This window comes from Paramormyrops kingsleyae, chromosome 22, assembly GCF_048594095.1.
Source record: "Paramormyrops kingsleyae isolate MSU_618 chromosome 22, PKINGS_0.4, whole genome shotgun sequence".
NCBI classification, from domain to species: domain Eukaryota; kingdom Metazoa; phylum Chordata; class Actinopteri; order Osteoglossiformes; family Mormyridae; genus Paramormyrops; species Paramormyrops kingsleyae.
Window position 1 is genome coordinate 18,374,355 of NC_132818.1, and position 24,249 is coordinate 18,398,603.

The 24,249-nt window shown below is 43.6% G+C and overlaps 1 protein-coding gene across 3 annotated transcripts in view; it reads left to right on the forward strand.

Annotated features, from left to right (window-relative positions):
- The window catches only part of asic2 (acid-sensing (proton-gated) ion channel 2), a 224,700-nt gene that overhangs the window by 175,949 nt on the left and 24,502 nt on the right, over positions 1-24,249 (forward strand). For all 3 annotated transcript variants that reach the window (XM_072704645.1, XM_072704644.1, XM_023835589.2), the window contains one exon: positions 23,745-23,895. In XM_072704645.1, coding sequence (XP_072560746.1) covers positions 23,745-23,895 — 151 coding nt within the window. The remainder of the gene's footprint in view (positions 1-23,744; positions 23,896-24,249) is intronic.

The window sequence follows — 24,249 nt, forward strand, 5'->3', positions numbered from 1 at the left end:
GAACTGCGAACACAGATCCATGTGGTTTATTTAAATATTTAAAAAGTTTTAGCTATAAAGCTTGACAGGGTAGGCTACAAGGACACAGTGGCTCAGTGTGGGTACCTTTACGCTGCATTCAGTCGTGATGAGAGCCCCCCCCCCCCAAATGTACTGAACATTTGTGTTTATTTCTCTCTTCCCCAAGAGAAACGATTGTAGCGTTATTGTCCTCCGAATCCATTCGGGGAGTTTTCAAGTTAAAGGCAATGGTTAGCTAAAGGAAGATGTGACTCGCTGGTCTTGCGCTGATCGACCTCGGCTCCAGGGGAGGAATACGGGCTTCTCTTATCCCTCACGTTTGCCGGCATTATTCATTTACCATGAACCGCCTTTCCATTATGCGTTGTGATAGGTTGACCACCTTCGATGACGCTTTGGCAGGACAGCTCACAATAGGACAGCCGGTTCATGTTTGTTGATGGTGCTGTTTTTTTTTTGTTTGTTTGTTTTTTTTAAATTATTTTCCCATTAAAAATCTACTGCCAAAGCTGAATACTGGCAAATATGCCACAGGCATTTTCAGACTAGGCCTGGGTATTGGCGCAGATGCCCTGATTCAATTTGATTCTGATTCACTAGCTAACGATTTAGTTCAATCTGATTCGTTTGGATTCCAATTCAATCTAAAATACTATATAGCAGCTTTCCATAGGCTATTAAAAGCTCTAAATGAAACACAAATATACAAATGCAAAGTCATTGGAAAAACACTAAAGAAAGGCCAAATTTGTTTTTTAACAGATTCTTAAAAATAAAATCAACCAGTGGCTTTCAAAGCACAAAGAATGAATTCTGACTGAAAAGAATACCTGAAAAAAAAAATGGGTAAGTCTAAAACGTTCTGTCCATCCATCCATCCATCCATGGGGGAGGACTTCAGCTTGTCTATACTGTTGCAGTTCCCATTTGCTTACTTGCTTTTTTCACCCCTTTTCACCACAACTTACCCATTTTACACAATTATTTCACTGGAGTCCCAGAAGATTAAGATCCCACATTCAAAGTAGAGCATTAAGCTCTTAAGTATCTTCAGGTCACCAGTCCATACCTTTAACCTCTTTCCTTTATAGTCTGCTTTAAAGGCCAGTGTTTAGTTCAGATTCATTCGTTCTGACATCTGCGCTCCTACCTCCACTTTCCATCGGCGGTTTCCGAGAGACGAGGTGCAGCCTGACGGATGCATTTCTCACTTGATGTGTTTCCGAAGCCCCAACCTCCGCTGCCCACACACACCGGCTGTCGCTTTTTCCAGGATGTATGACTTTCACTGCCGAATGTGACCCCAACTCATCTTTGCTGGCAAAACTCACCCAAATTTGGTTTCACTCTGCATTTTTTTCCAGACTCCGATCATCTTTCTGCACCGAGCCAGTCTGCTGTGTAATCCCCTGGTGATTATATGGGATTACATTGAATTATTGTGTCGTGTAATTTTACAATCGACCCTCCAACATTGTGAGGGTTAGGGGCGCAGGCCCCAGAGATCTGGAAAAAACGCATTTTTGGTCTCATTGACGAGGGGCGACTCTATATGTATATGCTCAGACAATCTTGCTGTATACAGACACAGTGTTTCTTGACCATACATGTGTTCTCGTGTGACCTGTTTTACGTCGTCTTCCAACTTCGAAGACCAATTCCAATACGGAAGAACTTAAGTACAGAGGATGAGAAAAAATCCCCAGATGCTGGTTTTACCCCGATCCAAATATCAAGGATACATTAGTCGCATCCTCGCCAAACGAGACCGATCCCACGATTCACTGCACCCCAAGTTTGTTCTTGGAAGGCAAGTTAGCAACACTGGTCTTGTCAAGACCACAAGTACGATCTTTGCGTTCTTGGTATTGAGAATCCCCCTGTATATCCAAACATCCATATCCTTAAACAGGTCACATGTGATCCTGGGTGGGGCCTTCTGGGAGGGGCTTTTTGCATTGTGGGTAAGTAAGAACTTTTGGAGGAGTGGCATCATCTGTGGTACTATGACTATGTTTACCACCATCAAACATCGTCTTCCCTTTGGTCAGTAGAAATGAAAGCACCTGTGGGTTAGAAAAAAGCATACATGATGTTTATCAGCATTTTAATCAAAGGGCTCCCAATCAGGAACAAGATGAAAGCACATGACAGCCAATAAACAGCCAGAAGTGGGAGGGAGTTGCCCACTGTGGTCCATAATGGGTATCCTGATTCACTTTCATGATTTTTGTTGTTTTATCCTCAGAGATCAAAGGCGGAGTGACAGTACTTTGGCCAGGAGCGTGACTCATTCCCTTTTCTCGAGCACTCCTTGTGTGGCATAGAGTGGGACACCTACAGCCCTGTGTGATTTGGATGGGTGCAGGAGCTGACTGGGATTTTGACAAGCTGTCCTGATCATCAGTGCTTTCCCAGCATCCCCAGCGGGGCTTGGGCGGGGGGGGGGGGGGCAGTGGGAGAATAGCAGTTCCTCAGTCCCTGAGACTGTACGTGCTATGTAACATTAAAGGGTCATCACTAGTGCTGTCAAACGATTAAAATTTTTAATCAGATTAATCAAAGGGTTGCTGTGGATTAATTTAGATTAATCACGATTAAATATCATTCATTTTTAATCTATATTAATCACAATTCATTTTGCATGAGCAAACGGACTCAAGAAAAAAGGTAATATATATGCACTTAACATGTTTATTGAACATCTTGAACACGAGTCGGATGCATTCCATCTGCCACAGAAGTGCAATACCATGGACCCATATCAAAAAGCAAGATTTTTTGCTTAGCCAGACAACTTGTATTTAAAGTACCTCAGTTTAAATGGTCTTTATCTTCGTTCACTTACAATTAGCACAAATTACCGTAAATCCGACAAATAATCCGACTAATCATGAAATCCAGTTCTAGCCTGGTCAATTGCCATTGTTAGCAATATCAGTTAACACATTATGTGCGGTGCTTTACGTGTAAAACTCCGTAGCAACACGTCCACATTTAAGTTGAAGGGTATAATGTGTGCGACCGATTTAATGAGCCACAAATGAGAAGTAGTGCTTAAACAGTATAAAACTACAACTTTCCCTTCTGTTGATAAAAGGCACAGCCATCTTGGATTCTGAACTCAGGATCCTCTGTGCACTGTTGCCAACTCCTCAGCAAGGAAAGTCGCTATTGGTTGTCCCAAAAGTCGCTGGAAGTCGCTAAATGACGCCATCGTCTAATTTGCATAATGTGCATATAATTATAATGGCAGGATCAGCCAGTGGTGGCTTCGTGCATGCGCGATTCATTTGCAGTCTGGACGCGGAAAGGTGAATATCTCCTGCTTTAACTGAAGCTGGGCGGGGCTGCTGCGTGAGGACTGTCCGCCTGTGAGTGCTTTGGGACGGTAGGGGAGCCCACGGCAGCACCCGCTGCTCGGTGAGGAGAGTAAGAACGATACGTGCTTTCACGTCAGAGTCTCCAATAACACCAGAAAAAGTCGCTAGATTTGCTGCTAGTCGCTTTTTTGAAAACAAGTCGCGAGAGAGGTCTAAAAACTCGCTAAATATAGCGACAAAGTCATTAAGTTGGCAACACACCCTCTGTGCTGCTCCGAGATATTTCTCGGCTCTCCGAGAAACGGGAGCGCGTATGTTGTCACTTCCGGCTTCAAAACTCTGCAATACAACTCGGAGTACGAGTTCCCAGGGCAAATGGAACGCACCAAAACTGCCTGAAATGGGTTGACAGAGACATTTCAGGGATTTTGAATCATTCTGCGCTGCAGATGGGTTAATTGCGTAAATTTTTTTTTTATCAGATTAATCATGATGATGTATTAATCCGCGTTAACCCGTTAATTTCGACAGCCCTAGTCATCACTTAAAAACAAACAAACAATCCTGATATATACATTTTAAATAAAGGAACACCAAAAATATATATAATACCACATAATATTATATTATACACACACACACATTGGCATACCTATCTAAATGGGGACTTTCCATTCATTTCAATGGGAAAACCCTAATCTAAATCATGACACCCTTAACCACTACCCAGTCCTAACTTCATATTAATACCCTTTAATTCAGAGTGAGATGTTGGTCAGGCTGGTGTCCCAATACTTTTGCTCTTATAGTGTATATAGCAATAGCTGCCCCTTTCTCCAGTGTGCTAATGGCCATGACTTCTTTACTTAAACATGATATTATAGGTCTACTACATAATCAAGCTAGCTTCTGCGCTTGACTTGAGGCACCAATATGGTAGATGGGTATGGCGTCTTTCTGGAATGTGCTTGACGTGAATCCTCTGCAGACGTTTGTCACTGAACCGCTGCATAGCTGTCGTTGAGCCTCCCCAGATCTGAGTCCGCTTTCTTGTACTCCTGTTTTGTTTGTGGCCATCGCTCAAACCCATTGCCGCGCGACAGTCTCATCTAAACTGTGACAGATTTAACCAGTCGATTATGTTGGGTCTTACATCCTATATACAGTATGTGGTATTTACATATTTTTGTCGGAAGCATCTAGAATTGGGCAGTGTGTGGATGTGTCCATGCGTGGTCAGTGGGACCCTCACTGGGCCCCGTTTGGTCCATCAGATTATGTTGTCGTCACCCAGTTCTCGCCACCATCAGAAGTGACACGTGTCCTCGCAGAATGGCCGCAGCTGGAGTACAACCCGGATGGTGGGAGGGGGGGTGTCACTGGAGTGTCACCGCACGGGAGGAAGCAGACTGCTGGTCTGCTGCCGGAATTATGGGTTGCGCCCAGGGAGTGGGGGGGCTCGCACATCATCACGCCAGGTTCTACGCTAACCAGAATGGAGCGAACGCAGGAAACACGGGCAGAAGGAGTGCGATTCTAATTAACAGCAGATCTGTGCTCTCATGCCTTCCAGCTTAATGAGCGGTAATGAGGCAAAATAAAATATCAAAGGTGCCATGATAAATAAAACTGGAAACCCTTAGCATTTGGGATGTTCATGGCTCCTAACCAGTCCCGAGGTGTTTTGATCTCAACACCCAATGGGATTGTGGGAGTCTCACAAGGCTTCCCTCAGGCAGGGTCGCCTTAACGGGGTCAGGTGCCCCCCCCCCCCCCCCCGATAAGGTGGCTATTGGGTTTCAGCCAAGTCCAGAAAGTGGCTGCTGAGATTTCCGCCGATCCTGCTGGCTTTCGCAGACCATTTCCACCTCCCTGTAGTGGAAGAGGATCTCCAAGGTGTCATTCGGCGGCAGTTCATGCATTAAACATCTGTGTGAGCGCCTTTCACAAAGCACCAAACATCTTGGCAGTGAAACATCTGTTCTTATGACAGCCAAGGTTTTCGAGGAAGACACTCACATAAAACGTAATCGACTAGAGAGGGATCTCCAAAGTGTGTTTAATAGATGTAAGTAATTCTTTTGTTTTATAATATTAATTATCTCTTGCTCCATAAAAATATAAGTTGGCATTACATTATCTCGAAAAACACCATTCCCAATCAAAAAACCCCAAAATCTTCCTCACTTTAACAGACGTTAGTATAAACGCTCAATTCATGCACAAAAACACACTTCAAAATAATTATTTTAAGAAGAACATGTTGTTTGTGATCTGTTGTAATATCAGGCAAGTGCCAGAGTCTGTTATCTAGATGGACGTCTCACGTTCATTTACATAAACTCATTTCATGGTGTTCCACAACCAAAAATGTCGAAAAAAAGTCTAATCGAAACGTCCAAGATGAAGCTCAAATGAGAGGGATGACGTCAAGTGATGATGACCTGTGCCTGTTGTACATTCTTCATTTTGTTGCTTGTTTTTTTCCTTCCATGCTGAGGTATTTTGTTATGTTTCAGCCACACGAGCTGAAGTCATACAAGGGACCCACTGGAGATAAGCGGCGGATATAGGAACCAGAGACAGCATCTAAGGGAGACCCGTTCCTTTGGTGTCACACGGCACTGCATTCTGTGCTCGTCACGCTGGAAGTTCAGAACCAGTTTTGTATGCGCTCTGTATAATTCAGCAACTCCTCCGAAACTCTGAAACTCCCTCAGAATACTCCCTCTGGTTCAAAACAGCTGCAAATTCGCACTATGCCAATGATAACCTGTCGCAGGAAGAACTTTAGCTAACACCCACTAACAGATAGAGGCAAACAGACTGGGATTCGATGTCAGAGTTTCACATAAAGATTTATGCAATATATAGCAGGAGGAATGGTTTGAAGCTGGTTAGATTTGCAAAAGGAAATGTGCAAGATCCTGAATCATTTTGGAGTGATACCCTTCGATAGACCATTAGCACAGAGTTTCTGGAATTCAATAGCGGACTAACCCCACGCTATATCACAATATAAAGTATTCAGTACTGTTTACTAGTGTATCAGTATATTCATTTTCAAAGACTAATTCATTCTCATCCAAGGCCGTCGGTGAATTTGAAAGGAGGCCTTTTGTATTAGCGGTAGCTAAAGAAATAGCACTAATTACACCACCTACCCCATTATTTTTTCTGGGATTTGAGCTTTCAGCTTTGCGTTTAGATTTGTTTGTATAGTTTGTAATGAGGGCACACGGGGTGCATTGATGCATTGAGTTTTGTTTGATGGCTATATCATATGATGAGATGACATCACAAACAGGCCTGTTCCCTGGGAGACAGACGGCTTCTCGTTCCACATCCTGCTTGATTTCCCTAGAAAGCTCTTACGCTCCCATACTCTCACATAAAAGCACCTCACAAGTTCGATGGGGGGATATTCAGCCCAGGGACGCTGGTACTGTAAGTGTTCCTGTGACATTTTCCCTGCTTCATTATGGATGGGCATGTCACCTGTCCTATAAGACTTCTCACAGCAATGCACACGCCAGGCTAATCAATGGCAGGGCTAACAGATGCGGCCTTCAGTCAACCCTTATACGAGCACATAGACTCTACTCTGTTAATAAAGTTGCCTACTCATTTTCATGATCTCAGCCTGCAAGCCACCTTTGAAAGCCATAATAGTCACCCTTTGTCAGGGTCAGCTCCTGTCCCGCTCTGTGTCACTTCTCCGTTTGGCCAGCAGGTGTTGCTGGTCATCCCGTCCCTCCTGTTGTCAGTCTTTGTGTTTTCCCCTGCTACCTGTAGGCCACATGGCTCAACTCTTTCAGCATCTGGTTGCCTGCGAAACCCTCTTTCTTGTGTTCGAATCCCGCCTCCTCTGTTGTGTTTTGTTCCTAGTGTTTCTTTTGTATCAGTTTAGTCCTGTGATTTTGTATTCAGTTTTGCTTTCTTGCTTTTGAGCCTTAGTTGTGTTTTATTGGTTTTTGTTGTTCCCAGTGTTAGATTCTGTTTTCCCTGTTTCTTGGTTAGTTCTTTAACTGCCTGTCAACCCGCTCCGGGTAGCCCTAATCCTTTTCTTGTTTAGCCTTAGTTATCCTTTTTCAGTTTTGACCCCCTTGTGGTCTGGTTTTGTTTTGTAGTGTTTCCCTGTATTCAGTTCAGTTCAGTAAACCCTTGTTTTCCCCTGAGCCACATGTGGATCGTCCACCTCCTATCTGCCTGTATCATGCCTCGGCCTCGCACCAAACCCGTCCGGATCCTTAACAACCTTAGCCTTTTCTACACTCTAAATCCTAAGGCCCTCAAACCAGCTATTTTGCACTGCTATAAGACACACTTACAACAATTTTTTTTTCCCCAGCCATAAAGAAACGCTGGTTGCCATGGCGCGTGATAATGGATCAGCTTGTGTCATTTCCCGGAAACTCTTGACACAATATCGGGGGAGATATTTTTAAAGTGCAAACACCTTATTGTATAAGCAGGCTATACCTCATTCTAGGCCAATGCTATGTAGAGTCACATGGCTGAATACGTTTTTGGTGAATTCCTCATTTCACTGAATAGGCATGCAGACGACGCTCGTGCTTGCTTTTGCATCTTATTATCGAACTTGTGTCTGTTTTTAAATCTTGATAGACGAAAGGCTTTTTCGGGAAAGTGCTCTGACACTTAACAAGAGGCTTCGCGGCTCTTCGAATTAAATTGTTTGTGAGTTGTTAGCTTCCCAGATAATGGCACAATCACTGTCAGGACTGACGTCGTCTTGCCTCAATCCGAGTTTCTCATCCCACGTCTCCTCAGCAGGCAGGATGTAGCTCTGGGAGCTTGAACAGCGTGCGTCAGCCATCATAATGTTGTGGCACCTTCCTGAATCGGTGTCAGTGGTGCTGTCCAATCAGATTCTTCCTTACGGTACCAATTTGTTCGTATAGGCATGCATATTGTGAGTGTATAATATTGTTTATGTCTGCAATCCAGCAATATTCTCATACCTGCCAAAGTATGGAAACAGATGAAGACAATTCACTCCTTTTCGGGAATAGTTTTGAGCACTGAGATTTTTTGATTGCGGGGATTTATGAATTTGATTTGTATAGAGGATTTCTATAAGTTTGAAGTATCGGTCGGTTCAATTTATATGGTAATTCTGTAAAAATCTTTCAATTTTTTTATTTGGTAGATGTGGAATGTCATGTCATCCTGTGTGGGTCTATGCCACACGCATCCTTCTCGTGAAGGAAATCATTTCACTCTGTCTTGACCACAAAAAAATCATTTATTTCCTTTCCTTTTGATTTCTGAAATAATGTGTGTCCATGAGCACATGGAGGAAATGACAAGGCTGTCATTTTACAGGATCTCCATTAATGCTGGTTGGATCTGCACTAAACACATGAGGATTGTCATGCCCAGTGTCCAAAGCGTTTTGTTCTTTTGCTTTTTCTCCTAAGAGCTTCTTAGTCTTGTATTTTGGTGCATACATTATAGGTAGCTATATTCCCAACAAAATAAATATTTATATATATAACACATCCTGGGTTGGGGTTAGGGTTAGGGTTAGGGAACCTTCTAGAGAGGAGAACATCTACCCATAAGGGAAATAGGAGAAGACCTTGGCTGTGGTTTGTTTCGCAGTTGCTAATTATATTACGTTTTCTTTATTGCTAGAGAGATTTACAACCTGACAAATCATGACAGCACATGTGTAATAATTGGAAACGGCCAGATGACAGTTCAGTAACAGTGGTAATATCTCAATGAGAATGTGAGGGTTAACCTCAATGCCACCCGGTCATAATGTTCTGTGTCTCCCTGCTCTTGGAACGCAGAGACAGCCTGGACAGGACGTATTCCTCGGTGTTCAGGCCTCGTTAAGCCCCGTCGCTCACCTCGCACACACGAAGGGCCGTGCGAAATCACACCCAGGGCAGAGTCACCATCACCCCTAATGAGATGTGTTCAGATCCTGCGGCTGTGCAGCCCGAAGTCGATCTCATCTCATTGAGGGCCCATTTCAGCACATCCTGGTCCATATTCATCCGGACTCTCCAAAGTCTCGCAAAGATTTATTTCCCATTTTTGGCTGTGTGTATTTTAAGACAATTATCCGCCGTCTGCATGGTTAGCATGGGAATATTTATATTGTGTAATTGAGCCGGAAGACCGGGCTCCAAGGAGATGTCTCTCTCGGATGCGTTCGCTGGGGGAATCACATTAGCGCTACACCGGAAAGTGCGGCTTATCATTCTTTGGTTGATTTCCCTGCTCCGCTTCCAGATGGGTCCCCAATTACAACGTGGCACCGCTGGTGTTGCCTGTCACCGCTCCGTCCGCCATAGTGCTCGGCGAGAACCTGAATCATTAATATTCTCCGCCAGAGCAGGTGGATTGGGTTCCCCCAGTCCCACGGATCTGGGACCTCATATTGATGGGGTTCTTTATAAACAGAACCTCCCCACTCCTACATCAGCAGGAAGATAGTAGCATGGACAGGTCATTATTTACTCATCGGAGCCATTATCTGCAGTGATACCAACACATAAGCTACTCAGTTGTACAGACTCACTCCTTTACTCAGGTGCATATTTTAGCCAATAATTTTAATTTATATAGCAGGCATCTTCATTCAAAGATTCAAACATTTTTTTATGGAAGCAGGATTGATGGGTCCCTAGAGCAGTGTTTCCCAACCCAGTCCTTGGGGAACCCCGGACAGTCCACGTTTTTGCTCCCTCTCAGCTCCCAGCCAATCAGGAACACCGAATACCTGGTACATATTCGCTGGGAGCTGAGAAGAAGCAAAAACGGGGTTCTGCGAGGACTGAGTTGGGAAACACTGCCCTAGATTATTGGGGGGGGGGTTCCTCAAGGGTCCAGTGGTAAAATTACTCTACAGACCTAGGGATTTGAACCAGTAACCTTCCGATCACAGGCACTGTGTCCTAACCTAGGGAGAGGGACTACTTGCAAATATGATACAGTTACTGTGTTATTTTATTCGTCAGAGCTGTTATTTGCTAAAGCCTCAGCACGTAAACTACAGTACTCAACATATTAACAGGTGGATGTTTGAATGAATCAGTGTAGCATAATCCCTCAGTTACAACAGCTACAGTGGGGCTACAATTGGGACCAACTAGTCAAAAAAACGTAAGCATTTTACACAGGAAACTAAACGTTGTGTCTACGAGGTGGCTCATTGTGAGGTGAAACACTATCCAGATGTTCGTATATGACCTCGCTCTCTTCCGTTTCCGCATCACACTAAGAGCACATTAGCGCCCCCTGTGGATCGAGGCAGGGTGTTTCCGAGCTTGAGAGTACTGGGGGCCATGGTGCCCCCATTTGTTCATGCGGCATGTTGGCACGGGGATAGGGAATACTGTTTTTTTCAGAGACTGTTTATATATGCGGTATATTGTTCCGCAGTGGAGCGGCGGAGGCACGGAAAGCGTAGTTTTGCCAGCTCACGTTTTAAAAAGCAGCGCTGAGCCGTCTGAAATCCTTTCACGAGAAGTCAATAAATGCAGAACGTGGAGAAATAAAGTCTCGATATTTCTACAATACTGCGCAAAAGTTTGTTTAAGGCTCCTTACTTGGGTAGTAGGTGTATATCTGCTCAGGAAAAAAAAAAAAATATATATATATATATATAAAATTTATCAGTAGAATGCATGGAAATGAACATTAACCATTAGAAAATTAATAAAAAGGTTTCTGATACCTCAGCCATTCCATGTATTCATTAAATTTCACTGTCAGACTGATTAATTGGTTGGTTGGTTGATTAATTAATCATCGCATAGTTTTACACCAACATGAGGATCATTTAAGGGCCGGGTGGGCAATCTTATCCGCAAAGGGCCGGTGTGTATGCGGGTTTTCGCTGCAACTCCCTAATTAGATTACTAATTAGAGGACTGATTGGCTGAAAGAGTTCTCACACCTGGGTTTGAACAGCTGACCTAAAGATTATCCCAAAAACCTGCATACATACCGGCCCTTTGCGGATAAGATTGCCCACCGTGTGTGTGTGTGTGTGTATGTGTGTATATATATATATATATATATAGTGCTTGTTCCTGTTGGCCAGGACTGCACCTTCCAATTCACCTGCACTCAGCAACTCTCAATTTCCAATGCTACGCTTAAGAAGTAGGAGGATTTTATATATCTTAGTCTCTCATATATGTTGAAATAACTTGCTGCACTGCTGTTACCTTTAACATCACTCCCGAATACAGTGGAGGGGAGAAAGAAACCGTCTGAGGATTATTATCTGCTAAATATCATCGCTAAGCAACTATTATACTTGCATTTCAGAACAGGTCAAATGTATCATGACTTTACTTGATTTGCTCTGAGCTCTGTGACTGTGTCCAGTGTTGAGGTTTTGTTGATTAGCTGTAGTGGAAGCGAAATGTTTCATTAAGGCAGCTGTAATTTTGTGGACTTTGCCTTCAGTGGGCCATAAATTCACCTGGACAGCCCATTATTAGATCTTAGCAGCAAAAGTCTCTCTAATTGTCATTCTGTGGGTACAGGCAGACTCTTGATATAATTATTTATTCACCCCAGACATTTATGAATCGTCAGGCGCAGAACAGAGCCAGCATAACAAATACTCTTTGAGTTAATACCTAGTCACTATTAGTGAGGGAGGGAGAGGCTAACACTTGCAAATCTGAAATAATTACAGATATTGTTTATTACAAATAACGGACAATTAATTTGGCAAACATAAAATAAAAGGTAATTAGCTAAGCCTGCATATCGAATAGATGTGTATAATTAAGGATCAATGATAAATGGATATCTATTAAATTAGAGACAGATCTAAGCAGCGATGTGATATCCATTTGCCATACTGCTATTTTTACGTTGATGTTTTGGCATTGGAAATAAGATTAAGTCATGCACACCTGTTTGCTGAAGTGTTAGTGATTTATTTTATTTGTCTGAGAATAAATTTAATACCTGAGACCTGAATTCCGCTGTGCGGATATGTGACTTTGATGCATCGCAGGGGTGCTGAGTTTTAATGAAAGGTTGCCAGCACTAGGACCCAGTCTGGCGTTTCTAAGCCGTCCTTTTGGCCGCCCTGAGCACCTGCCAAATTTGGAGCAAGAGCAGGAAAGAAGCAATTTTAAACACCTTGCGTCTTAAGCCGCAGGAAACAGGAACTGGGATCACTTCATTATTTAACTCGCACGTTTGCAATGCTAAGCACTCATGCTTAAAAGAAGCTCGTTAGAGCAGGGTTGCCAGCTTTGGTAAGCTGGCTGGATTTTCAATTTCAGAAAAGTCTGCACTTGCATTTACATGTATGTAACAGTGTTATTACCTTGTAAATAGTCTGTAGGGTTTGCGAACTACAATGCTTTTAATGTTGGTAATTTGACGTCGGTAATGGAATAACATAGATTTCTTGCGCGAGCGTGAGTGTCTGAAAGCATGAGCGTCACAGCAGATGCGTGAGATCTGGCAACCCTGATACAGCCATTCCAGCAGCCAGCCTTCGGATGGGGGTTCTGTGTGGTGACTGTGATATAAATTATCGGCCAGATGAAGATGAAACGCCTGAAAGTGAGAGTATGGATTTATGGGAAGTGTTTTGGCTAATTGCATTTATGAAAGTGTGACTCTTCGGCATCATTCAGCTTTCACATCGTTAAAAAGCATGATAAATGGCCAGATAAATGCACCCACCACATGTACCTGTGGTTAATGCATTGGTACAGAAAAAAGAAAAAAAAACAGAAATAAATCAGTTCCGCGGAGAAAGGATGTAGTTTGTGGATTCGAGTTTAATGAATTGTGCTAGTGTGTCGATGTTTGATGAAATAAAGTTGTTTTTAAAAGCCTTTACTGTACTCTATGCTCTAACTACAGGGTCTTCTGTGTAATGTAGACTTGCAATGCATTTTAAGTGCATAGATTTAATCCTGATCCCAGACGGTAAAATGTTCGCTAGATGTTTATTGAAGATTATGAGATCTTCCTGCAGCCACAGGGAGAGAGAGTGCCTGAGCTATAGCTGATAACATCTGTCCACGATGACCATCTGTGGCTTCCCCGGGTCCCTGATGGGAAGCGGGTGGTTGGGTTTGGTCAGTGGTGATAGTGAGTTTGAAAGTCTCCGTGGCCACGGAGGAGACTGATTGGCTGTACAGAATGAGCGACCTGCCCGGAATTTTACTTCTGTGTGCAAGACAGTTGGAGGAATTCAGGTCGGTACGTCATCGATTTTCTCTTTGGATCTCATTCCTACATGAACAAGGTATTTTTTTGCCCTCTGGGACGAATTTTTAGACTGATTGTCCGGCAGGTGTTTACATCCAAGTTGCTAATAGGCAGTAGATGATAGGCATCAGGTTACATCCTGTAGGTCTCACGCCAGTCCGTCCCATCCTCTGAGGCCAGGATTGTGGCTACGGGTTGGCAGCGCCCACCTAAGGTTGGCATCCTGGTAACGCCACCGCCAGATGCAGCTTTGACGGGTGTCTCAATCTCGGCAAGCTTTGGGTGTCCACAGTGCTGTGCTCATTTTTCTTCCCGCAGGGTAAGACGGAAATCTTTGCATTACAGCTTGTTGACCGTATTTTATCAACAGGCTTGTGACGGAGCCCGTGCCACTCGCCCTGGTTTTAAATGTCATTAAGATTAGGATGCGACACGGCCCCGCGATATCAGCTTATCCGAAGCCCCAGAAAATCATGACATTCACGGCCATTAATCGCTGAGCTCCATTTGTTTTGTTTACTTATTCGTCCCCCACCCCCACGTCCTCTAAGCAATTTCCCGTGATTGATACCCTGGCAGCAGCCTCAGTATTTACCACGTGAACGATGGGTTACAGCCCGGGACTCCCTTCCTGAGTCTCGTAAGAAAAAATAAAGGATTCTGAGGCAGCTGCCGAGATTGGTGTTTGATTTCCAATAAAAATGTTGTTACAACTTTCCCATCGAGTTTATCCCAAGTGTTTGGTCTTTGGGGGCGGGAGGGGGGGGGGGATGCATCTCCCAAGGATTACCGGCTGCCGTTCGCCAGGTTTGCACCTGTCGCGTCTTGTAAATAATTCATCGTCGAGGCAGGCCGGCGACTCCGGCTGCGCGGCGTCGTGGGAAACGCAGAGCTGGCAACCTGGAGCTAAACCCCCCAGCTTATTTAGTCGACCTTATTCGCCACATTATTGTTTCCCGAGTGCGGTGGGCTGAGTGCATCACCGTGGAAATGGATTTCAGAGATAATTCCAACTCAGTAGAATAATCATGCAAATTCCACATGAGCTATTCACCTCGGGCCCACTACAATAACGCAGATAATGTGGCGGGATTCAATTGACCCCGATTTGTTTTATTATGATTATTATTATGATTATTATTATTAACAAGTTTGAGCACAAACTTTTCACTCGAGTGGGCTGACTGACTCTGGCCCAGATGGACGACTGACATCAGACGTTGAATAATAATGCAAATCATCACCGGTCTGACCGCCGTCACACGCGGGAAGCCTGAATCTGGAAGAGCGGCATGGCACACAACGTATCTTAGGGCCGTGTAGGTCTCGGCTGATAGAGCGGAGTCCAGAGGCCAGTGAAAAACAGCACCTGGCTGGAAGGCAGCAGAAGGGTGACCTTTACAGTCTGCCGCCTTGATTATATAAACAGATATTGAGATAGAGTGGCAACTTTAAGTGTATTGGGAAAAGCGGCTCCTGATTCCACTAGAAGCCTGAAAAAACAATAGGCAGTAGAAATATACAGCTAGACACACATGGGGGATGAATCTGTTTCTAAATATCTGTGCTTAATCCAGCAGGTAATTATGACTGTTACCGTGTGAAAAGCTCCACCCTTTCGGCGCTCATTCCGGTCCGTTCCCGGCTGACCTTTCCTCGCTGACCTTTGGAATGGAAATGCGCGCACAGATACTGTTTGTCTGTATCACACAAAGAATTCGGAACGTGTATTTCATTCGGAAATACATCCACTTGATAAAATTCACTAATAAGGACAGATGGCAGCTGGCTTGCAATGATTCCTTCCATGTGGCGACGCTCCCTTGTGGCTGTTGCAAACAGGTGCTTCCAAGCTTTCAAAACTGATATCCTTTTATCTAAGGGATCCCAAGACTTTTCACGGCACCCACATGTCAGCATAATGCACAGCATTAAAATGTAGCCATCCGAGAATAAATGGATTTATGGTAAAACTTCACTTCATTCTCCATTCTTACAATGCCTTATTTCAGAAGATGTTACTTTATTTCTATCGATCCATCTTCCATGCTGCGTATCCAGAGTTCCAGCTGTGTTAGCTTATATGTGATCGCTCATGTGTTTTAATGTATTAGCTATCTGCATAAATATACTTATAATGCTTTATGTAAATTAATTCTAAAATCTAAAATCTATTTTAGTATTGGGGTTGCAGTTTTGCTTGAATTATCCCTTTCTTTGCCAACACTTACATTGATATCACAGACCATTTTCTCCAAAGCAAGGTACAATTGAGAAAAGCCGGGGTCAGACGGTCCTTGGGGCAATTGGACCTAGGGGCCTAACTTAGGGGCCCAACAGTGAATTCACTCTGCAGGCTCTGGGATTTGAACCGACAGCCTTCAGATTTCAGCCACAGAGTCTTAGCCTGCTGACAACCCCCTAACCCCTGGTGTAGTTGTGTACATGAAAACAAATCTATGTAATTCAAGTGTTTGAACAGTGTAGAAAATCATTTAAAAATATTCTTTCTTTAGGGTCGGTCTCTGTGTTCTGTAATGTACTGTGAGGGTGAATTTCCCTCACATTTTACCCTGTCTCTATCGCAGTGTTATTACATCCACAGCTATGCTAATGATCTTCACTTTTAATTTGGCGTTTCGCATGGCTCTCGGGAGCCGGGTGATAAACTGTGCCTTGGGGCCCAAAAGCTTCCCAAGGTGCCGCTTCATCTGTAATTAAGAAGCCAGGGAGCTCGCGAAAGACCCCTGGCCCCCTTTCACCCCGTGACACGTCCCAGGCGGCCATTTTGGCAGCACGCCGTAGCCGAGCGAGCATCAGGGAGATCCGTCAGCTCACGTCTGGCCCCTCCATGTCGGATCCATAAACCCGGGCCCCTGCTCGGTGGTCAAATTAATATAGGATGAGTGACCACAGCCTCATCAAAGTCAAGTTTTTTGGACGTGTGTGACATTAAATCCCCGTATCTCGCCATCTGCGGTTTTGGGAAAGTGTGAAGGGGGCAGGTCGGAGTCCTGCATCATCACGCCGCCGTGACAGGATCCAGGTCACATCCATTACAAAGCATTGACCTGTGGGGGAGACAGTGAGTTTGACACAGAGTCCCTGCTGGCTTGCCAAGGGCCCCCCAAGCCATGTGTATGGAGATGGCGGCCGAGAGCATTCATTCTCGTAGCTGGTCCAAAAATAAATCAGATTGGTTTGGATTCAGCCAAAGTCAATTCTGGAAAAATGACGCGAGGCCATTTGAATGTGATTGAATATGTCAGACATCTCCCCTGTGGGAGCAACTGAGATGCAGATGGGCCTTGGACATGGCTGGGAAAACAAGAGGGGAAAAAAATCATGTTTGTTGTGTTGGGGTGGGGGCGTTTAATTGAAAACTGAAGGAATTGGGCCAGTAGAGAAGTAGCAAAGGGCGGCCATTTTGGCACAGTGTGTGGTTCTTTAGCAACAATTAGCAACGCGCTAGTAGCTATACAGGGAAAAAGGCACGTGGAGGGAGCCTGGGCAGTACAACCTGTGCTTTGGTATAAAAACACCTATGCAGACAAATACAGAGCCATTTAGTTGACTTTGTTTAAATCACCAACAATGAGCTTTGAGCTATCCCGCGGGCCCAGAAGCAAGAGACACAGCCGGATAGCTAGCCAGTCAATAGCACAGCAAGCAGAGACGCACAATACCTTTAAATATATCAAGCTTAGAATCCCAAATTTCAAGTGGTTTTGTTAGTAATGAAAAAGCTTCGAAAAGTGACTCATAGATCTGAACCCATGACAGAGCGCCTGAAGGATCTTGATTGATATATAAACACATAAATGCAGGAGCAGTGCTACTGTATAAAGGTTTCAATTATGACTGTACAATGGGGTCATGACTGAGGACCATTTTAGAACCACCGTCTAACAAATCCAGTGTTTATCCCAACAAAAAACGGGGAATTGAATCAGTCCTGTGCTACCACGCTTAGTGATTGTTCCAGTATACATGTGCTGTATTACATGGGTTCCTAATTTTTTACGGTCACAACCCCCCCCCCCCCCCCCCAAAAAAATCCAGAGGTTCGCCACCCCCTCACGGGGGGGTTGAGTCATGCAAACATTGACTTTGATAAGACAAAAGAACACGATGCTAATAGCATCCAGAAATAATGTAATATAGGCCTAGGAATTAAATAATGTTACACCTAAACTTCAACTCGGAGGTCACCCTACACGGTTACTCCTGATGTGTATTTACTCTTAATGTACGACAGCACCAAGGAAGTAGCTGGATCCAAACTAGATTCTAGTGCACGCATCGAAATGGATATTCAGTTATGAAGTGATCAAATCAGCACGATGACCAAAGATCATTCAGCTCACTTAATAAAGTTTTAATTCGATTTTAATTAGTAAAAACATTTAAGTGAGACCTGCTGTGGGCTGGCGACCCAACCTGGGTTGTTCCCTCCCTTATTCTCGTAGTCTCTGGGACAAACTTTGGATAGATACATAGATAGAACAACTTGGGTATACAGGATGGATGGATGGATTTCAGTGGGAACTGAATTTTTTTGTGCTTGAGGTATTTCAGATTTAATTGTCATAATTAGTTTTCTTGTTAATTAAGACTAATGTGATAATTTCATCAAGGTAAAAAAAAACACCAGGACTAAAAAAATTTCTTAAAAAAAATTCTAATTTAACTGTCATAATTTGTTTTCTTGGTGATTAAAACTTGTGTGACCAAAAAAACCACTTTTGCAATTGCATCAACGTAAAAAAAAAACCCAGGACTAAAAATTTTTTTTAAATAAAATTCAGATTTAACTGTCATAATTTGTTTTCATGGTGATTAAAACTTCTGTGACTAAAAAAACCACTTTTGCAATTGCATCAAGGTAAAAAAACACCAGGACTAAAACAAAAATTCCTAAAAAAAAAATGAAAAACAAGCCATTTTATTTATTAAGAGAATCTTACATCCCGAGCATCAATGACTCAGGCACAACATTGTTTGGCGCTGCGCGTGCGGCACTAAAGTAACTTTATAATAACCTACATATCATTATAATTTTCCATTGTATCTCAGTCTGGAAAATAAACAAAAGACTGGTTAAATAAATGTCGACACGTAACGTCTCTAGTCTTTATCCCATTTTTATACTGGTTATTCATAGTTGTACTGTGAAAAAGCATTTTTTACAATTAAATCTTTTTGTGGTTTGTTTATATTTTCGTATAATCCTGACACAAAAAGCATGACACATTCTTTCGTATTCCTTATTGAATGGCAAAATGCACAATGCCGTTGGCCAAAAATATGGACCAGATATTTTATTCGTTAAGAAAAACACTTGTAACAGTAGATCCTACTAAGGATATTGTTTTTATTCATCTTTTTCACATTTTCTGGAAATCTACCTGTAGCCCCTGTACCGGTGTGTCTTCTTTAACTCTCTTTGGTTTCCTAATGCAGGAACACGGTGATCATTCAGACGGCAGTTTTATCTGCGTGATTGTTTTGTTGACACCCGGTAATTCTGTTAAGTATCGGATTTGGCTGTACTGCAAAGAAGGTCTGCTGCATATATAAAACAGGTTTGAGAAACATTTTGATTCATTTACTGTCCTGTCTCCACCTGTGTTTTTTTAATGAGTTATTATTTATGAAACTTCGCATCATTTTTTTTACTCATAAATGCCTTTTTTTTCTGGCAGCCAACAAATTAGCAGTAGATTTATACTGGCAATAATTAAGGATCTATGGATTTATGGCCAGGAACAGAAAAGATCTCAGCATGTATCCTGAGCCTGACGTAACGCAGGTACGTGTTTGACATTACAGTCTGCAAGCATCTCTTTATGCAACAAATGCAGATGATTTTTATTATTTAATTTATGTATCTCATTCCCTCAGGTCCCTATTTTACACTGCTCCCCCCCACTAATTACCAAAGGACAGCATGGTGACATTCTGACATATAAACTCCCAGCCGTCATGCTGAGTTCTTTCATGGCGTCTTTTAAATTAACGAGCTGTAATGTAGTGCAGCATGTCTGCTTAGTGGATGAAAAGGTTCACTCATTGCTATGGGGCCGTTAGTCCAAATTTAAGCCCCGCTCTGTCTTTGCAAGGCCTTTATGGTCCTGTGCTGGTTATCTGTAGGCACCACACTTTCCAGTTGTCAATAAGAAAATGGGGTTTGTGTCAGTGTGTAACTGTAACATCACCCTGGTTCTGTTTCTCGGTGTCTGTACCCTGTCCCGTTCGGGGCGTGTACCCTGTTTTATACCATGCCCTTCTTGGGTAGATTCCTTCTGGTCACCATAACCCTAAGGATCCAATGTGCTTGTTGATGATTTGTTATTAACGATGTCATTTTTAACGTCAAATTGTCCGATAAGTGTTTTTTTCAGAAGTGATTATAGTGATTTTAATGAATTTTAGTGCCTGAATGTACCTCCAACATCTCTGATCTTGGTAGACTTTAGCCACTGTTTTTCAACTAGTGGGTCGTGACCCAAAAGTACTTTGCAGAGTGTGTGGTTAAATATATACATATACTGTATATAATATATATTTACATATATATAAATATATATACTTTTTTTTTTTTTCAAATAATGGACTTTTTTGTTATTTAACGGAGCCTGGACACATTGTGCTATACTGTTACTGCACTACTTAGACCTGTGTAATATTTACTATTACTGCAATTTTTTTGGAAATAAATTTGGTTCAGGACTTTAAAAATTCGGTGTTATTCAACGACCAAGGAAACGTGGGTCCTGAGGCTGCACCAGCTGAGAAACACTGCTTTAGTACACTGCTTTAGTACACTGCTTTAAGCTATGTACTCTAGTGTAATAACTTGACATAACAACTCCCCTTTGGCTTATTGTGATTTTGGGAAGGTTATGAGGCAGATACTGACTACGAGAGCGGGATGGAGATGTCAGACCGGGGAGTTTTATCAATAAAGTACTTTATTCTAGGAAACACTAAACACAGAATGTGATCTTGTCAAGACAAGAGAGTGAAAAAATAACTTAAAAACCTTGATAACTCCAACTAACTGCTTCAACTCCAGACACATCCACCCTATAAAAACACTAACAAAGCGACTGTCTAACTGATTCTAGGATTTGTTTAAGTTGGGGGGGCAAAATTCACAGTGTTATTTGCAGAATATTATGGAACACATAGAAAGTGGCCAACCATTTCATTAGCCAATAGTATGTTATGAATCGGTGAGTGACAGGGGAGGGGACACTCAGGGGACCAATCGGCTTTCATCTGAGGCCTGTGGCCCTGCCCCTGCACCTATGATTGGTGTTACCATGCTTCCCAGCAGCTCAGGATGTTTTGAGATAGACTGCAGTTTCGTCTTGAAGCCAACACAGGTGTTTGTTTCCAAGGCCAGTTCTCCCTCTGCTAAACAAAAGCAGACAAATAAAACAGAGAAAATGAAAAATCCGCAGATAAGTTTGTGTCAAGGCACCCGCCAGTGTGCGCAGGGAATAATCATCTCTCTGTCAGGCCGACATCCAAGGCCCTTCCCAGACTGTGGATGAAGGTCTGCATTCACAGAATGTGAGTTTGGGACCCCGACCCACATTAGCGCTTAAAATGGACAAATCTGGCCGTAACTTCTGGTTATTAGGAGGAAAAAAAGAAAAAAAAAATACTGGGGACAAAGTGTGTTAGAGATGAACGGCTCTAACAATAGAAATAAGAGATGGGAAATCAGCTGTAATTCATATTCCTCCGCCATGAATCCTCCCTGGATGATTAAAGTGCTGATGAGATCCCAGGAGGAATGGACTCCATGCAGGGTCATGACAAAAATCTGCTGGTGGTTAATGACCTGTGGCCAAGTCCCCAGCTAAATGAGGAACACGGTCATTTTGAACTCCAGAGTCAAAATTTGTCTAAATATAACAAATATTTACTCGCGCGGTGGAAGCCTTTACTACAGCACTATACAAAATAAACAGAAATTATTAATGTAATGAAATTTGTACCGCAGGCATTATGGAACACGTTTTAAAAAATGAAGTTGCTTCTCCTCTAAAGCTGGTGGTTTGTTTTCTCAGAGGGAATCGATTTCTGAGCCAAGGCGTGTGTGTGTGTTTGTGTGTGTGTGTGTGTGTGTGTGTCTTTTTTTATTTGACTGGTAGATGCATATTCTAAGAGAAGTGATTTGGTCCAGGCTTTCTTTGTAGACAGCATTAAGTGGTCTTCTCACGTCAGAATTTTCACATGTGAGCCTGGACATAGACGGTGGTGGAAGAAGACAAAACTGTTTTTTTTTCTTTTCTTTTTTTATCTGGCAGGACAGCAGGTAGCAGGAAATTGATGTGCCAGATGATTCTGTTTTGTTTTGACTTTGAATGATTCTGCCGCTAGTTTATATAGTCATCAAAACAGTAGGAGGAACTGGAATTGGGAATTATTACACAGAACGGGAAATTATTAGATTGGCTTGGTCTGGTTTTTCCTGGGATGTCTGGGACTGATAACTGTAGGCCTCCCAGGCCAGGATGGTACTGGTTCCCATCAGTCAGGCGTGGGAAGTCGTCACCACTCCTGCCAGCAGTAATTGTCTTAAGCTCGGGATGATAACTGGGGTTTTTCTGCGTATTTGTAAACCTACGGACCCTTGGGGAGAAGCACCAACACACATTATTTCGGTATAAGTCACACTTCGCCGGCCCCCCCGCCCCCCGCCGGAGTCAGTGCCTAGTCGCATATTCATGGTTGGAGTTGCCATCAGGTGTCCATATCGACAGCCTCGAATCAGCTTGGTATTCAGGCCAGAAGTCAGGAGTGACAGCCAACGATGAACTGGACACCTGCAGGTCTGTGGGGACGGATATGATAGCTGCAGCAGCCTATATAGTGATAATCGGAGTGCTTTTGGGTCGCAGGTTGGAGGAGCGTGGGTTGGGCCCTGTGAATACAGGACAGGCTGTGAGATGACAGACAAGGTGCAAAGAGGCCTGTGGAACAGAACTGGGTCGAATCGAGGCACTTCTGATGGTCGCTGTGGGAGGAACTGACAAATAAAAAATGGCTGGAAAGATGGTCAGGTCGATACAGGGTTTCGATTCAGTTGGTGCTCCTTATAATCATGGAATGAAGGCTTCTGATTGGCAGTCATTACAGGGGGGCGGGACCATAGGGTTTAAATGTCCTATGGATCTCACTGTGGTAACTGGCTTTTTTGTCATCCAGTTCTTGGATGGCTTAGTGGGGAGGGATTGGCGAGAGAACTGGCTAATCGTGTCTCTCGGCTCCCTGGGATAATTTAGTCACCAGCCTCGATCCCCTCCGACGGATCCCGCAGCGTCAGTTTGTTCCTGCGCCATCGAAGGGGGCTCGCTCCGGTGTCTGAACAAATGGACCCGCTGCTTTTCTGTCTGTGAAATCATGCAGGTCGATCAGACGCCGGGCTCAGCTGCTTGGCTGTGGGTTTAGGGGAAGAAAACAGCAGCAAGGAACGACATAGGGGAACGAGTTTGTATGCGTCTTCTTATCTGTTAAGAAACAGGAGGGGAAGATCCGATCAAAGAGGCAGGAGCCACAGCAGCTGCTTGGGTGGCCTCTTTTCAGTCTGGCTGCCGCGTGGCGCGGAATGTCAACATGTCATAAAGACTTTAGTCTCGCCCTACGCAAGCGCTGGATACTTCCAGAAAGGCTCACGTGCCGTGCGAGCCTTGGGGCACTTATCATGCTCCGCGCGCTCCACATCTCTTTGCTTACCCAGCTGGCGTCCGACGGCATCTCCAAGAGCGGGAAGGACGATCTGTTAAAGGTCCATTAGACGGAATAATAGGATTTGTCTCAGCCAGAGCATCGAATGCGAAAGTGGGCGATGATAAATCAATAAAGGAGTTTGTAACATGTTCCGGAATGCTGATGATTTCTCTGATCTGAAGTCTGAGGCCATTTTAGCCGCCAAAAGATGGAATTAAATGCATCATAGCCTTCAAGCGCGAAAAATTAGAACGCAACTTGGTGAAAAAATCAAATAAACGCAAAAATAACTCATAAATATTTTCTCAGATGCCCTGAGGCACGCACGCATAGTTTTCCCTCATGTTCGTCCAACAGAACATGAACCCAGCTGTGTCCACGACCTTGAATGACCTCCACATCTCTCTGTTGCTGCAGGTGTTCACCAGGTACGGGAAGTGCTACACATTCAACGCGGCAGAGGAGGGTAAGACGCTTCGCACGACGATGAAGGGCGGCACGGGCAACGGGCTAGAGATCATGTTGGATATCCAGCAGGACGAGTACCTGCCGGTGTGGGGCGAAACAGGTGAGATACCCCTCCCCCCACCATGGGGGGTAACAAGGAAGAGTATAAAATGATAAAGGGAAGGAATTATCGAAAAATCAAACGAGATAGTCATCACAATCCTCATTACAATGCCGAAACCTAGAAAATGGTCAGGTATTGCACATTATATTGTCTAGCACTGCATCAATTCATGTCATTTCAAGTCATTGGGAGTCATTTTAGGTTGTGGGTCACCAATCCAGGGGCAGGTTTGTTGTTTCAGGGGCTTTCTGCCCCCCACAGATGCCTCAAAAACGAAATTAATAACTAGCTAGCAAGTAGTGTCAGAATATCACGGATAGGTAGCTGAAAATGCTGCTTCAGTATCTCCTA